Source organism: Vipera berus (genome assembly GCF_964194415.1).
Source record: "Vipera berus genome assembly, chromosome: 5".
NCBI classification, from domain to species: Eukaryota; Metazoa; Chordata; class Lepidosauria; order Squamata; family Viperidae; genus Vipera; species Vipera berus.
Window position 1 is genome coordinate 18,687,757 of NC_138207.1, and position 15,244 is coordinate 18,703,000.

At 38.4% G+C, this 15,244-nt stretch overlaps 1 protein-coding gene across 3 annotated transcripts in view; it reads left to right on the top strand.

Annotated features, from left to right (window-relative positions):
- The window catches only part of GOLIM4 (golgi integral membrane protein 4), a 61,612-nt gene extending 50,333 nt beyond the window's left edge, over window positions 1-11,279 (top strand). For all 3 annotated transcript variants that reach the window (XM_081328905.1, XM_081328903.1, XM_081328904.1), the window contains 4 exons: window positions 2,151-2,318; window positions 9,278-9,346; window positions 9,869-9,949; window positions 10,946-11,279. In XM_081328905.1, the coding sequence (XP_081185031.1) occupies window positions 2,151-2,318; window positions 9,278-9,346; window positions 9,869-9,949; window positions 10,946-11,107 (480 nt within the window). In that variant the 3' untranslated portion in view covers window positions 11,108-11,279. The remainder of the gene's footprint in view (window positions 1-2,150; window positions 2,319-9,277; window positions 9,347-9,868; window positions 9,950-10,945) is intronic.
- The last annotated feature ends 3,965 nt before the right edge of the window (window positions 11,280-15,244 follow it).

A 15,244-nucleotide genomic window follows, 5' to 3' on the forward strand; every position in this document is an offset into this window, starting at 1 on the left:
ACCAGAAGTGCAGGCAGGATTTCGAAGAGGCAGAGGAACTAGAGATCAAATTGCCAACATACGCTGGATCATGGAGAAAGCTAGGGAGTTCCAGAAAAACATCTACTTCTGCTTCATTGACTAAACTGTGGCAAGTTCTTAAAGAGATGGGAGTACCAGACCATCTTATTTGTCTCTTGAGAAACCTATATGCGGGCCAAGAAGCAACAGTGAGAACTGGACACGGAACCACTGATTGGTTCAAAATTGGGAAAGGAGTCCGGCAAGGCTGTATACTGTCGCCCTGCCTATTTAACTTATATGCAGAGCACATCATGAGAAAGGCAGGGCTAGATGAATCAAAAGCTGGAATTAAGATTGCCGGAAGAAATATCAACAACCTAAGATACGCAGATGATACCACTCTAATGGCAGAAAGTGAAGAAGAACTAAAGAGCCTCTTGTTGCGAGTGAAGAAGGAGAGTGCAAAACTTGGGTTGAAACTTAACATTAAGAAAACCAAGATCATGGCATCTGGCCCTCTCAATTCCTGGCAAATAGATGGGGAAGAAATGGAGGTAGTGACAGATTTTATTTTCCTGGGATCCAAGATCACTGCAGATGGGGACTGTAGCCAAGAAATTAAAAGACGCTTGCTCCTGGGGAGGAAAGCCATGGCAAATCTAGACAGCACACTAAAAAGCAGAGACATCACCCTGTCAACAAAAGTGCGTATAGTCAAGGCTATGGTCTTCCCAGTTGCAATGTATGGCAGTGAAAGTTGGACCATAAGAAAGGCTGAGCGCCAAAGAATTGAGGCCTTTGAACTGTGGTGCTGGAGAAGACTCCTGCGAGTCCCTTGGACCGCAAGGCGATCAAACCGGTCAGTCCTAGAGGAGATCAATCCTGACTGCTCTTTAGAAGGCCAGATCCTGAAGCTAAAACTCAAGTACTTTGGCCACCTAATGAGAAGGAAGGACTCACTGGAGAAGAGCCTAATGCTGGGAAAGATCGAGGGCAATAGAAGAAGGGGACGACAGAAAATGAGGTGGCTGGATGGAGTCACTGAAGCAGTAGGCGTGAGCTTAAATGGACTCCAGAAGATGGTAGAGGACAGGAAGGCCTGGACGAATGTTGTCCATAGGGTCGCGATGGGTCGGACACGACTTCGCAGCTAACAACAACAACAACAACAACAACAAATGGCAAAATAAATTATGCAATGAGTGGACTTGACCTTCAAGTCTATGGATGGATTTACATATCAAGCAAAGCCACAATGTTATTTACATGACATAATTTCTGAGTTCAAACAGCAAACTAAGCCTATATCAAACAAACCATTTTCTGATTTTCCATGATGAGTGAATCAACCTGTGTTTGGTCATAAAGCCCACTGAGTGATTTTCACAATGGCTAGGTTATTATGTTCTGCAAAATCAATATCAAGCATTAAACACATGGTTTAATCCAATGTAGGAACCCCATCATTATTTTAGTATTACCTGCTTTTCAAGGATTTTTGAAAAACAAGTTTTTCAATTATTTGTGGGATTTTTTAAAAACAAGCTAGCTACTGTATGTGAATATCACAACATAGCAACTGGGTGAGAGGTTTGTGGCTGCCATACTATAGAGTCCATCCATTATCCTAAATCTTGCTCGTGGTCATGCACAAGACTCCTGAAGAGAATGTGGACTATAGTACTCATTATCCCCAAACAGCAATTGTATCCAAAATATTTGCAGGGCACCCTTTTAAAAAAATGTTTACAGTGCTCTTATTATACAAATAAGATGAATAATGTACCTTATTTCTAGAAAAGAATTTGTACCTGAATTTACTTTCTGTTCTGCTTGCTTGACCATTTTCTTAAAAGCTAATTTATGAACATATTTCATACTGCCTTCATCTGTGTATTTATGCTGCTGACATGTTGTATTTTTCTTCTAATGGAAGAAAAATCAGAACAGAAATTTCTGCATTAAACATATTATACAAGTTTTAGGTTGAAAGGATATAAATATAGAATGCATTTCTGTATTACTAGGGTATATCCGGGAAAGTGCTAGTTAGTTCATAATATGTTAAACCTAAGTGATGGTGGTGGTATTGTAGTGAAATATATATTGCTGTTGAGTATTTTTTTCACTTCATCTTGTAAATGCAGAAGACAGTCATGGATGATATCAACCCAGCTGATGATCCCAACAACCAGGGAGAAGATGAATTTGAAGAAGCAGAGCAAGAGAGGGAAGAGAATCTCCCTGAAGAGAATAAAGAGCTAAAACCAAATAACCAGAAACAAGTGAATTCTGAAATGGAAGACCATTTGGTGGTGAGTCAGTGAAGCCAATGGCTTTGTTCATGAAATGATTGTAATTTCAATTGTTTTCAGACATGGGTGAAAGAATCCTTGCAAACATAAGATAGATAAGATAACCTTCATTATCATTTTTTTACTGTGAGCACACTGGTACATATTAAAAACAGAAGTCTGTTGCCTACTCTCGAAAGTAGGTATCAACTCATATACATATTTAACACACATATACACATGCTATATAAATGTATATATTCATATATTCATATATACATATACATACACACACAAACACACACATATATACCTATACCCATACAAATATATATAGAGATAGAGATAGAGATAGAGATAGATAGATAGATAGATAGATAGATAGATAGATAGATAGATAGATAGATGATATAGATATAGATATAGATAGTAATCACTGTCCATTTTGAATACATAGTGGAAAGAGGAAGCTTCAGAGTTCACATAGTTGATGCTATATGGAACAAAACTGTGACTGAATCTGGATGTTCTGCTTCAGATACCACAAAGCTTCCTTCCAGAAGGCAAGAAAAGTAGGTCGTGAAGAGGATGTGTAGCATCCCAGACAATACTGAGGACTCTGCTTAAGCATTGCTTATATGCTATGTCCTGTATAGAAGGAAGTGAATTACCAATAATCTTTTCTGCCATCCTCACCACTCTCTGCACTGCCTTCCTGTCTGAAGCAGTAATGCTTTCAAACCAGACAGGATGCTCTCAATTGTCCTATAGAAAATGGAAAGGACTTTTCTCATGATGCAAAAAATGCAGGCGCTACTGTGCCTTTTCTGTGTCCCATGAGAAAAATACATCGTCCTTCCCTTGTCCTTACCACTTTCTATAGAGGGACAATTGAAAGCATCCTGTCATATTGCATTATGGTCTGGTTTGAAAGCATTACTGCTTCAGACAGGAAGGTGGTGCAGAGAGCGGTGAGGATGGCAGAAAAGGTTATTGGTAGTTCACTTCCTTCTCTTCAGGACACGGCACATAAGGCATGCTTGAGCAGGGTCCACAGTATTGTCTGAGACACTACACATCCTCTTCACTACCTGTTTTCCTTATAAGGTGCAGTAAGTGCATTATAACATCTTAAAACTCATCTGCTGGTCATTCTAGCCCGCTACTAGAGAAATTTAGATTTCCTATTGTAATAGCATTTTAGGGGTTTCTTTTGCCCCATGTACTTTTCATATTTCTTTCGGATGAATATGGAAAATTTCTAAACTCAGGAGTCTTCTATCTTCTATTCATTCACATTCACATTCATTCACATCTCGCCTTCTTCTGCTCAGCTCCATGTTACCAAACACCCTTGTGCATCTTTGATGAAGAGCAGGACACCAAAGGAATCTGGATGCAATGATACGGATCATTGCATTAGATCTCCTCTATGATTTATGCTCCGTGCACATGAGCATCTGTGAGCATCTATAGCTTGAACGGAGAGAGGGGGAAAGGATGTAGTGAAAAAAATAAAGGAGAATAGAAATTGAAGGAAGCTGTACCTACAAATGATTTATGAGAACTTCAGAAATCCAAAAGGGGAAGAATTGCAAAACATCAGCACTCTGTTGCCAAACTCTGCCAGGTATTAGGATCACAAAACAAAGGGAGATACGGGAAAATCTCTTTCTTTGTGTTAGACTTGAATATCAATGTTCTCAGATGATTCTATTCATAACATCAATCTGCCAACCAGCAAGTACACAAAAAACATGTTAGACAGTCTTTCCTAATGTAGTATCATCAAGATATATTGAATTATAGTTTCCAGAATTTTCAGTTGGCATGATCAACAACATATGGGGAAGTTTGGTGTAAGTAAAGCTTAGTTTAGTTTTATCTATGTAAAGCTATTTCCCTCTTTCATCTTATGCAAGCTTCTGCTTCTGATTTTATACAGTACAATATGATATATTTTCTGTACCTAAAATGAAAGTTAAACTTGGTTCAAACATCACACAAAGACATTTTGTATTTTGTTTGGTTTGGTTAACAGTTTGTGTAAACTCAAGTGTTCTGGTTTGTAAGTTTTGCATTATGGCTTAGGTTGTATGGGGTATATTCAATAAACCACAGCTTAGCACTATTTGTAAACCTGTTCCTACAGCCCAGTTCTGACAAAATGGCAAACCGTTTTAATGAAAAATGATGCTTTGATGATGCAATCAAAGTATCATTTTTATGTGCAATGTACATAAATGGGAGGAGATTCAGTTACACTGTTGAGGCAGATATCTTGATGGATTTTGTTGTTGCTTATTTTTATTTATCAAATTTTCAAATAGAAGCTCTGGGTGTTGTACAAATAAAGTATTAAAACATAAAAACACTACACAACATTTAAAAAGAGGCACAGAACAATGTTAAAAGTTAATTAAAAAGGACTTTCTGAATGCTAACCAGTCCCATAGCTGTGTGCACCACTGTGAGCCCCAAGCAAGGTCACAGAGCCATGTTTTCATGCCTTTCCAGAAGGCGAGGAGAGTGGGACCCACCTCACCTTTTTGGGGAGCGTATGTTCCACAGGACAGGGGCAATGGCAGAGAAAACTCAGTTCCTGGACCCCACCAGTCAGCATTGTTTGCTGATGGAGTCCACAACTTACCTTCCCGGCTTGATTGGGTGGGACAGACAGATGCGATGAGAGGAAGACAGTACTAAAGGTAACCTGGCCCTGTGCCATTGAGGGTTTTAAAGATGATAATCAAAATGTTGAATTGAAGCCTGAAGCAAACTGCCATCCAATGTAACTTATGCTGCAAAGGTGTTAACATGCATCATTTTTTGGAGGTGCATCCTCATTCTTTACCAACTGAAGTTTCCAGATACTTTTCAAGGGTAACCTCATGTAGAGTATGTTTGTTTACCATAATCTCCAGACACCCCAAGGGGGAAAGCATGAGTCCCAGCCTTGTTCATGAAGTAGTTATCTATGATACAATGCTTTTTAACAGCATAACCAATACATACAGGGATTTCCCAGTTACCAAATAACTAAAATTCTTTTGAACTTCCTTTTGGAAACCACCATATACATATTATTAGCATTTGAATGTGCTACTTTCTGTATGATGAAATTTTTTTGTATTTCTTTAGAATATTTTCTCACCTTTCTTGACAAACTCAAAAGCCAATTAAAAACAAATAGAAATCAAAACAACCCTATAATAAAATTATGTTTTTTATTTTTAGAAAGGCAGCAACATATAATAAAGCTCAATTTATTAAATCACCAGAAACCTGCCTGAACAATATGTTGTGAATACATCAATTAAATTCCAATACAATAGAATATATGTAGCTCAGGGTTGAACTGTGGAGTCCTTTGGTGCTCTTTGAGCTTTTGATCGATTGATGATGTTACCTAGGAAATGTCTGCAAGTAAACAGCCAAGCTCAGAAAACACTAAGGACTCCACATCAATTAAATGAATAGTTTTAATGTTTTATCAGAATAACTTGGAGTATTCTGGAGTATAACAGAGGTTTGAACATCAGAAAATGTATTTTTCATGTCAGACGTCATGACATTTTTCTTTTCAGTAAACACCAAAATATATTAACATCTTAAAACCATAATTGAAATAAAGCATCCTTAATTTGTATGCCTTTCTTAATTAAGAACTTGGGAGTAACCTATGCTCCCAAGTGGAGTAATCCACTTATAGCCAATGATAATGGAAGAACATGTTTGGAACATATCAAGATGGCGGGGGCTATCTTAGAAATTTTGCTTTTAGAAATTGCTGATGGTGTTGAGCTGTTTGGCAGAATGTATCCTGAACATTTTTTTTCCAAGAATGGGGGTTGAAACTCTGTCACCTTTAAACAGAGCTACAAATACCTTCTGCAAATTGACCACATTCATGGTGATGTCATGTCACCATGACTTTTTCTCCAAAGCACCTGAATATAAAACAAAATGGATGGAAACTAGTCAAGAAGAAAATCAACCTAGAACTAAGGAGAAGTTTCCTGACAGTTAGAACAGTTAATCAATGGAACAACTTGCCTCCAGAAGTGGTGGGTTCTCCAAACACTGGAGGTTTTAAAGAAGAGATGGATAACCATTTGTCTGAAACATTGTAGGGTTTGAGCAGGAGTTTGCACTAGAAAACTTCCAAGTTCCTTTCAAACTCTGCTATTTTGTTACATAAGTCACCTGATCCTGTTTTTTTTAGGAGAGATGGCTCAAGCGTGCCTCTCTCTGTCATGGTATTTATTTTATATCCTACGAAGAAGCAGAAAGGTACTGCTAAGCTACCCTTTCCCAGAGACTTCTTGCAGATCAGTTCTTTTCTGTCTTTGGGTGGTTGAAGAGAAATTTTATCAGGAAAATGGGTTTTTTTAAAGCCTTGATGGGGTTAAAGTATTAATATATCATTTTCTCTCTTCAAATACTCGTCCAAGCTACCATGTGCCCACTTTACAGAGTGGCCCTCTATATGCCGTTCTGTGGCCCTTGAACCAACAGGACAGGCTTATTCCTGGTCTAGATATTCAAAACTACTTCCCACCGTAGTGGTCCCTATTTTTCTACTTGCATTTTTATGTGCTTTCGAACTGCTAGGTTGGCAGAAGCTGGGACGAGTAACAGGCGCTCACTCTGCTACGCGGCACTCGAGATTTGACCCGCCAAACTGCCGACCTTCTGATCGACAAGCTCAGCGTCCTAACCCACTGAGCCACCGCGTCCCTTATATATATATACATATACATATATATATATATATATATATATATATATATATATATATATATATATATATATATATATATATATATATATTTGTGTAAATTACTAACAAAGAATATATATATATATATATATATCTTTGGTCATTCGGGTTTTTCCCCGCGTAGAGTTGAAGGTGTAGGAGCAACGTTTCGACGGAATCCCATCTGTCATCCTCAGGCTGGTGGCTTCAGCTTCCTTTTTCAGCAGATATTGATGATAGCTTAAAATGTGTTTTTTTTACAGGGAGACACTGCATTTGAAGGAAGAAATGCTTAATTCAGCATTTGTGTTTCTGATGTTTAAAGAACTATATTAAAAAGAGCATTGGTTTTCTTTCTCCTGCTCAACTTTGATTCTCCTAATGCACACAAACCAGCATTATAATGTCTAGACAATAAACGTTAATTTATTCTTGTCCTCTGGATAAATTCATTATAAAGATAGAGATCAAGAGAAAGAGAGAAGCATTTAAGAATAAATATTGAATTAAGCAAGCTTGCTTCTAAACATTGTATCCACCTTTCACATCACTGAAAAGAGTTTAGAAGTGGAAATTATCTGAGAATGTATTGTTTACAAAAAATATCCATATCATTTATTCAAACGTGAATATAATATTAATATAATTGTAATTATGATTGCTGTGTTCCATATTCTTAAGCATTGACCAGATAAATTGTGTTTTATACTATCCATACTCAATGGAGACTTTCAGTACATTTCTAAATAATAATAGTTTATTAAATGTATATTTCAACTGACACCCAGTGACTCTGGGCAATCTAATTGCTTCCAGATTATGGGTTTGTTTGTTTGTTTTTGGTTTTTTTTAAAGAAAGAAATACAAAAGTTTCAATACATTTTGGTCACAGTTGTAATTTGGAAGGTTTCTCCACAGTTTCCTCTTGTGCTCCAGTTGCAAGCTTTCCTTCTGAGGTTATGAATGACTGATAGTCACTCATGCCTTGGCGAACTTTCGTTTGGACTACTAATAAAGGAGAATATTTGTAGTTCAGGATTTTAATGAGGGGGTCTTGTTAGCACTGATGATGTTATCTAGTTTAGCCGATGAAGCTTCTGCAAGAAAACATTCAAGCTCAGAGAGCATCAAGGACCCCTCATTTGGATTCAGTTTACATGGGGCTGTCTTTGAACACACTCTGAACCCATAACAAGTCCAGAACATAGAACTCAGAGAGTTAGGGGCAATTTATTCATTCAGTACCTTTTTTGTGACAGTGGATCAGGTTACCTTTCTGGTTTCCAGGCACAACTAAATGTGTTCATGGTTCATGTAAATCTCTTCATAGCTTTGGCCTTGAATATCTTCTGGAATGTCTTCTCCCAGTGGCCTTTTGTAACCTGAAGAGATCTATGAGGAGGGACTCACTCTGGATCCCTACTCTGGGTCCCTCCATCTGGAGGTCTGCCCTGTCTCCGTGACCCCACTTTTCTGGAATAACATACAGTATCTGCAGAGAACATAACATTCCCACCATTCTTGGGTTTCTATAAAGCCATTGAGATCTGGCAGTTTGAAGCCTTTTGATTCTGAAGGATGGGATAAATTCTTTCTTTAGGTGAATGTTAGTTGGCTAACTGATATTCCCAGTTCTCAGATTTCTGCATTTTTAAAAACAGGTTTTATTCTGAATGAATGAAAAAAAAACCCTACATTTATTTTTTTTCATACATCTTTGCCAAAATATTTTAAGTGTGAATCTAAAATTAAAATTTAGTGCAAATGTTAATGCAAAATGAGAAGCATTTAACGCCCTGTATTTTTAGCTGAGAAATATTGCAAAGGGTAGGCTAGAGAACTCAGTGAATTATATGCTCATTTGTACCGCAACAGACTCTGCTTTGGCAGACAAAGCCTCTTTGCTTGAAAAGATATCCATGATAGATATTTCCAGCATCCCTACATTAAACCATGTATCAGTTTGATTTTATGGCCCTGTGCATTAAACTATTCTAGATCTTTCAACCACAGTTAATAGACTAACCAAACTTATGTCTGTGCAGTTCTCAGTGATATGTGAGCTTTCACATTTAAGTCTTTGCAATAGCCCAGCCTGTCTATAGTTTTGCCTGCCCTTTTATTTTAATTTTTTTATTTTTTTTTAAATTAATACTTATTTTCTGAGTTCTGGAGCTGCAGGAGTAAAAGCAGCAGAATCGGTTTGATTTATCTGCAGGTGGTGGGCAATCCAGATCAACAGGAAGACAATGTGGATGAGCAGTATCAGGAAGAGGGAGAAGAAGAGGTAAATAACCTGAAATTATGAACCCTACTTCACAGGTTTATTGTGAGGGTAACATATGGCAGTGGGTTGAATTTATGTGTCTTGTGCTTCTTGGAGGAAGGGCAGGCTGAATGATGAAATATATTGCCGAAAAAAGCTGCAATAATAAATTTGAGTGGAACCCTAAGTCTATATTTCTGAGGTGGCAGGTGTACAAGTCCAGCAGTGTAATTTATAGGCCACAGATAGTTTCTGCAAAGAAGGACAAGCTATAGTACTAAAAGAGTACATAGCCCATAGAAGTATTTCTTGTACTTCATTGTTCTGTTGGACTAGCTAACAGGATTATAGCTGCCAGGAAACTTTATGGCTGGAAATTCTTAGAACTTTATTCCAAGATATTAAAAAAGAAAATTAGTTTTTTAAAAATTTATTTATTTATTTATTTATTATTTGATTTCTACCCAGTAGGTGCAGTATAGCCCAAATGGCTACTTTATCTTCTATAATCACTTAGCTCCTAAATATGTGTATTTTAAATAGGCCCAAGGAGATCTACGTGAAGAGAAGAAAAGGGGGCTGGAACACAATGGTGAAGATCCATATGGTGAAAATGATGAAAATGTAAGCCCTGCACAATTAAATAATGAAGAAGGTGGTATCATGGGAAATGGGCTTGGATCTAAAATGTTGTGCTTTATCCATTGAATCTCTTAACTATTACCCTTTCTGCTTAGTAAAAACAAATGTATTCTACTAAAGCAAATAAGTCTTAATCAGTGTTTGGACTGGCGAACACTTTGGAGCCTCATACTAACTTTTTAGAACTTTTACAAACACGACAGATGCCAAATTCAGCAGAATCAATGATATAGCCCTAGTGGGAAGGGAAAAAAAGAAGTGATTACAAATTAGACTAGTGAAACCAGAATGAATACCAGGATTACCTGTGCAAATTGCACAGCATTAATAAAATGCTAACAAATGGTCCATTAGGGACCTCTTAAATATGGGGTGAGATCCACATAAGTTAAGTTAGAAATAAAGCTATGAAAGTTGGTGGCTGAGACAACTGAATTGGGTAAGATTATGTAGTTTAGAAGCAACACAGTATGCATACTTCTGTTTCACCTTTAGAGAGCAAAGGTTGTAGGATGCTAATATCATTATGCATATTCCTTTGAATTTTCTCTTATTTCCAGAAAATTACCTGTAGGGGAGGGAAGCAATTCCATCTACTTTGCTGTAACAATTAGAATACTATAGAATTTAATCTATAAAATGGTGCAGTGGTGGCGGAGTGGTTAGAAAGCAGTACTGTGGGCTAATTCTGCTGACTCCTGACAGCCAGCAGTTCAAATCTCACTGACTCAAGGTTGACTCAGCCTTCCATCCTTCTGAGGTCGGTAAAATGAGGACCCAGATAGTTGGGGGCAATATGCTGACTCTGTAAGCCGCTTAGAGAGAGCTGTAAAGCACTGTGAAGCAATATATAAGTCTAAATGCTATTGCTATTAGCTTTTCTTTCCAAAACTGTATCCTTTTTCTATTTTTTGTGTTTTATTTATTTTTTCAAGTTGTGTTCTAAACTCATCTCTTTCACCAATTTTGGATTTCCAGGCTGAAGAAAAAATGAGCGAAGGACTTGATCAAGAGGAAGATATTCAGGAAGGGAAGCAACAGAAAGAAGGACATGATGAAAACTATGAGGAAGAGGAAGAAGAAGAAGAAGAAGAAGGTGGTCCTGTTGCAGTAAAAGCCCACAGACGAGGGGAAATGTAATCCTGGGATGGTTTCCTGACATTAAGTGGAAGAAAAAGGGACAAGGGGGAAAACAAAATCGTGTAGGTGCTAGAGAAAGAAAAGATGAGCCTTTTAACAAAAATGAATATATTATATTTTTTTTATTGGAACTGTTTGTGCATTTATATGAATACAGTATTTTTAAGTTGCATTCTTTTATGTGACAAAAATAGAGTAGAAAAGGTATTCTTTTTTCTTTTCTTTTTTCTTAATTTCTTTTATGATGCTTTTTTTAAAAAGGTATATGTGTTTTTGTTTGGCATTGTCCAAATAGCCAAGGTATCCTTTAAACCAGACATGTCAAACACAAGGCCCGGGGGCTGGATCCGGCCCGCGAAGTGGTTTCATGCGGCCCGCGAAGCCATCCTGGAAACAGTGAGGGAATGGCCCCCACTGCCTTGGCCCTGGCCCAGAGACCCTCCTTCTGCCAGAGACCCTCAGATCTGTCCCACTCCTGCCCAGGCCCCCATAGGCACCCTTGATGCGAACGATGTAGAGCTGGCCATGCTCACCCAGTAGGCCATATGCACTCTAGCCACGCCCACCCAGTAGGCCACGCCCACCCTGGCCATACCCACCCGGCCCCGAGGGCAACCGCAGTGCTTATGCGGCCCTCAATGAAATTGAGTTTGACACCCCTGCTTTAAGCCAACAGTAAAACTAGTGCCTGAGCTTGAAGCTTGAGGAAGGGCTGACTGCACCCATATCTCAATTCACTCACTTCAGTGAGCCTGCTGGTTGCTGACTTGTCCTGGGTTCATTTTGGTTACAATCTGTTTGCCGAGGTGTCAGTGATGCAGATGTTGTTAGCACAGATATATGACAGCTATGTTGGCATATGCCAAAAGGCATAGCAACAGATGAATGCCTGAACATGCGTCAGACCAGGGTGTTCATTCCACTTCTGTGTTTGTAGGCCGACTGTTATGAACTTTCCAGTGGTTGGCTATCATATGATACAGAATGCTAGTCTAGGTGGTTGTTTGTTCTGATCCAGCAGGGTTATTTTTATGTTTGATCTTGCCTTATGCATCCTAGTTCTCTCTTCAGGTGTGTTAGGACTACAGCTGGGTATAAATTTTGGAACTTCCAGCCATAACTCAACTTGATAGCATGAAGCTGAAAAGGCTGCCTTAACCCAAGATTGGTTGTCATCTGTTGATGAAAGAATGTCCTTAGTCTTTCATTGACTTGTTCTCATTTTCTGTGAAAGCTCACATTTGAAAACAGTGGAAATTGCTTCTCAGTGGACCTGTGTACATTTTGCTATTAGAAACTCCAATTTTGTCTAGTTTAAAAGGTGATATGTATATGTGATTCTCTTCTCCCTCTGGCTTATTTGTGGTCAGTCATACTTTGTTTTTGTTGTTGTTAGTTGCGAAGTCGTGTCCGACCCATCACGACCCTATGGACAACGTTCCTCCAGGCTTTCCTGTCCTCTACCATCTTCTGGAGTCCATTTAAGCTCACACCTACTGCTTCAGTGACTCCATCCAAACACCTCATTCTCTGTCATCCCCTTCTTCTATTGCCCTCAATCTTTCCCAGCATTAGGCTCTTCTCCAGTGAGTCCTTCCTTCTCATTAGGTGGCCAAAGTATTTGAGTTTTAGCTTCAGGATCTGGCCTTCTAAAGAGCAGTCAGGGTTGATCTCCTCTAGGACTGACCGGTTTGATCGCCTTGCAGTCCAAGGGACTCGTAGGAGTCTTCTCCAGCATCATAGTTCAAAGGCCTCAATTCTTTGGCACTCAGCCTTTTTTATGGTCCAGCTTTCACTGCCATACATTACAACTGGGAAGACCATAGCCTTGACTATACGCACTTTTGTTGATAGGGTGATGTCTCTGCTTTTTAGTGTGCTGTCTAAATTTGCCATGGCTTTCCTCCCGAGGAGCAAGCGTCTTTTAATTTCTTGGCTACAGTCCCCATCTGCAGTGATCTTGGAGACCAGGAAAATAAAATCTGTCACTACCTCCATTTCTTCCCCAACTTTGTTTTTACCATTGCCTAATTTATAAAAAGTCACACTGGACTAGTTTGAGGTTTTTAAAAAATAGCTTTCTCTCAAGGCCTTTTTATCACAACTATTCTCACAAGGACCTGAAAACCTTCATCTTGGTTATATCAATTCAGAGTACAGGAAGTATTTTTTGCATACAAAAAGCTAGTGTGTTGGGATTAGTAGAGTAGTACAGGATTGGAAATATATATTTTTCCTTGTTGAGTATCTTGGTCCAAAAGTCCAGATGGCTGTTCTTTATTACACTGGATTTTAGCCCAGATTTGTTAGCCTTGTCACCCATCTAGCATCTGAAACAGTGCAGCATAGACACAAGTTGATCACTTAGTTTAGTTATGGAAAACTTTTACCCTAGTCTCTAATATACCTTATGTTCTCTATTCTACTCTACAAAGCTCTCCTTGCACATCCTTTCCATTGTCCATGCCCCCAACTTTTAATCCAGTCTTTCTTGTTTTGTTTAAATTTTAAGAGATGTTTCTAGTAATCATTCTTACAAGAGATCAGATATTGTTTGCCCGGATATTCTGGTCTTAAATTGACTTTTTCCAGATGCCTGTTTTTGGGACAACTCTGAAACATAGAGAAAGGAGCATATGGAGAGCTAAAGGGAGCCTTTGGCCAACTCTCTTGCTTTATTCATGCTTGTATTTCTGATGTCAAGTTCTTAATAGCTTCCAAAATATTCTTGGAGCAACTTTATTGTTCCTTAATATTAGGAAACAGAGGCGATTTCTTTTGAATCTGCTCATTTTTGGAACTCAAGTATGAAAACTGTGTATCAACTGACCAATCGGTGTAACAATTGGTAACAGAATGAAGTTTTCATAGCCAGTCCTGTCTTCTTGCTTGGATTAATCAACAGTACTTACTTCATGCACTTGCGATAGAATAATCAATATACTGTACATTTCTATGTCTATGCACAGAAGCTAATAGTACATGCACCACCTAATGCTATAAGCGTCACAAATGTACAACCACCTGGGAAGTAAAAGATTGTTCTCAAACTCAATATACTATGAACTTACCTACTCCAACATACGGTAGTGGTCAAAATTGTAGAAACCTTTTGGGAAAAGTGTACAGTAGAAATGCCACCTTTGGTTAAGTTTCCACCAATTTTCCTTCTAATTTCTTTATAACTGTAGCTTTGTTCACTTAATAATACTATTTTACATCGCTTTCTGGGCAACCAGTCAACTCTTTGCACCACTACTTTAATTTTATTACGTTTTACAAGCTCACTAAATGAAAGAACACAAAAAACCCAACCAACTTGATAGTGATCACATAACACACTGACAAATGTCCTCCTCTCAGTTTTAATACATGAGGAATCCTACTGTGATCTGATTGGCTCATTGCCAAAACAAGATGACAGCTGATCGGCTCTCTAAACGCTTGTGCTCGTTGGCCACAATCAGATGAAGGAAAGCTACCTGATATCAACCTAAGCAAGTTATGCTTCCTTTGTCTGGTTATTTGGCTATACCTTTTCATAGAATACAGTACAGATAATTGTGCAAACTTTGTTGCATTACATTCTTGATTAAATTATCTTTCCATGGATATATAATTTTATGGTACTACTCCCCCCAAAAAAGTGGTGTTATTAGCCATCAAACCTCAAAAATACACTTTTCCCAAAAGGTTTCCACAATTTTGGCCACTACTGTAGTAAGATATTCTATGCAGTTCCTAGGAAGAAACCTCTCTCCCATGCCACAAAGCCTTGGTGAAGATCCCACCCCCAAAATTTTCCTCAACTATAATTCTCCGCCTTATCTTTTGTATAAGAGAGTGAATTTCTTTCAACACACATTGGGAACAATTCCCAAGACCAAGGTTTATTCCAAGCTTCCGCTCCCATCTAATAATGTCAGGTATGCCAATTTGATTTCATTATGTTTATACTGGCTTTTAGCCGTCTGGTTCTTTTTCTCCCCTTATTACAGTGCACTGGGGAAAGGGGATGTTTGTGAAATGTTTGTAACTTGCAGTATGTGCACATATACACATACGCGTACCTACCTGCATTCTAGCAGATTTCAATTATTTATGGCAGTCTTCCCCCACCTGGGCAATAGATGTTGG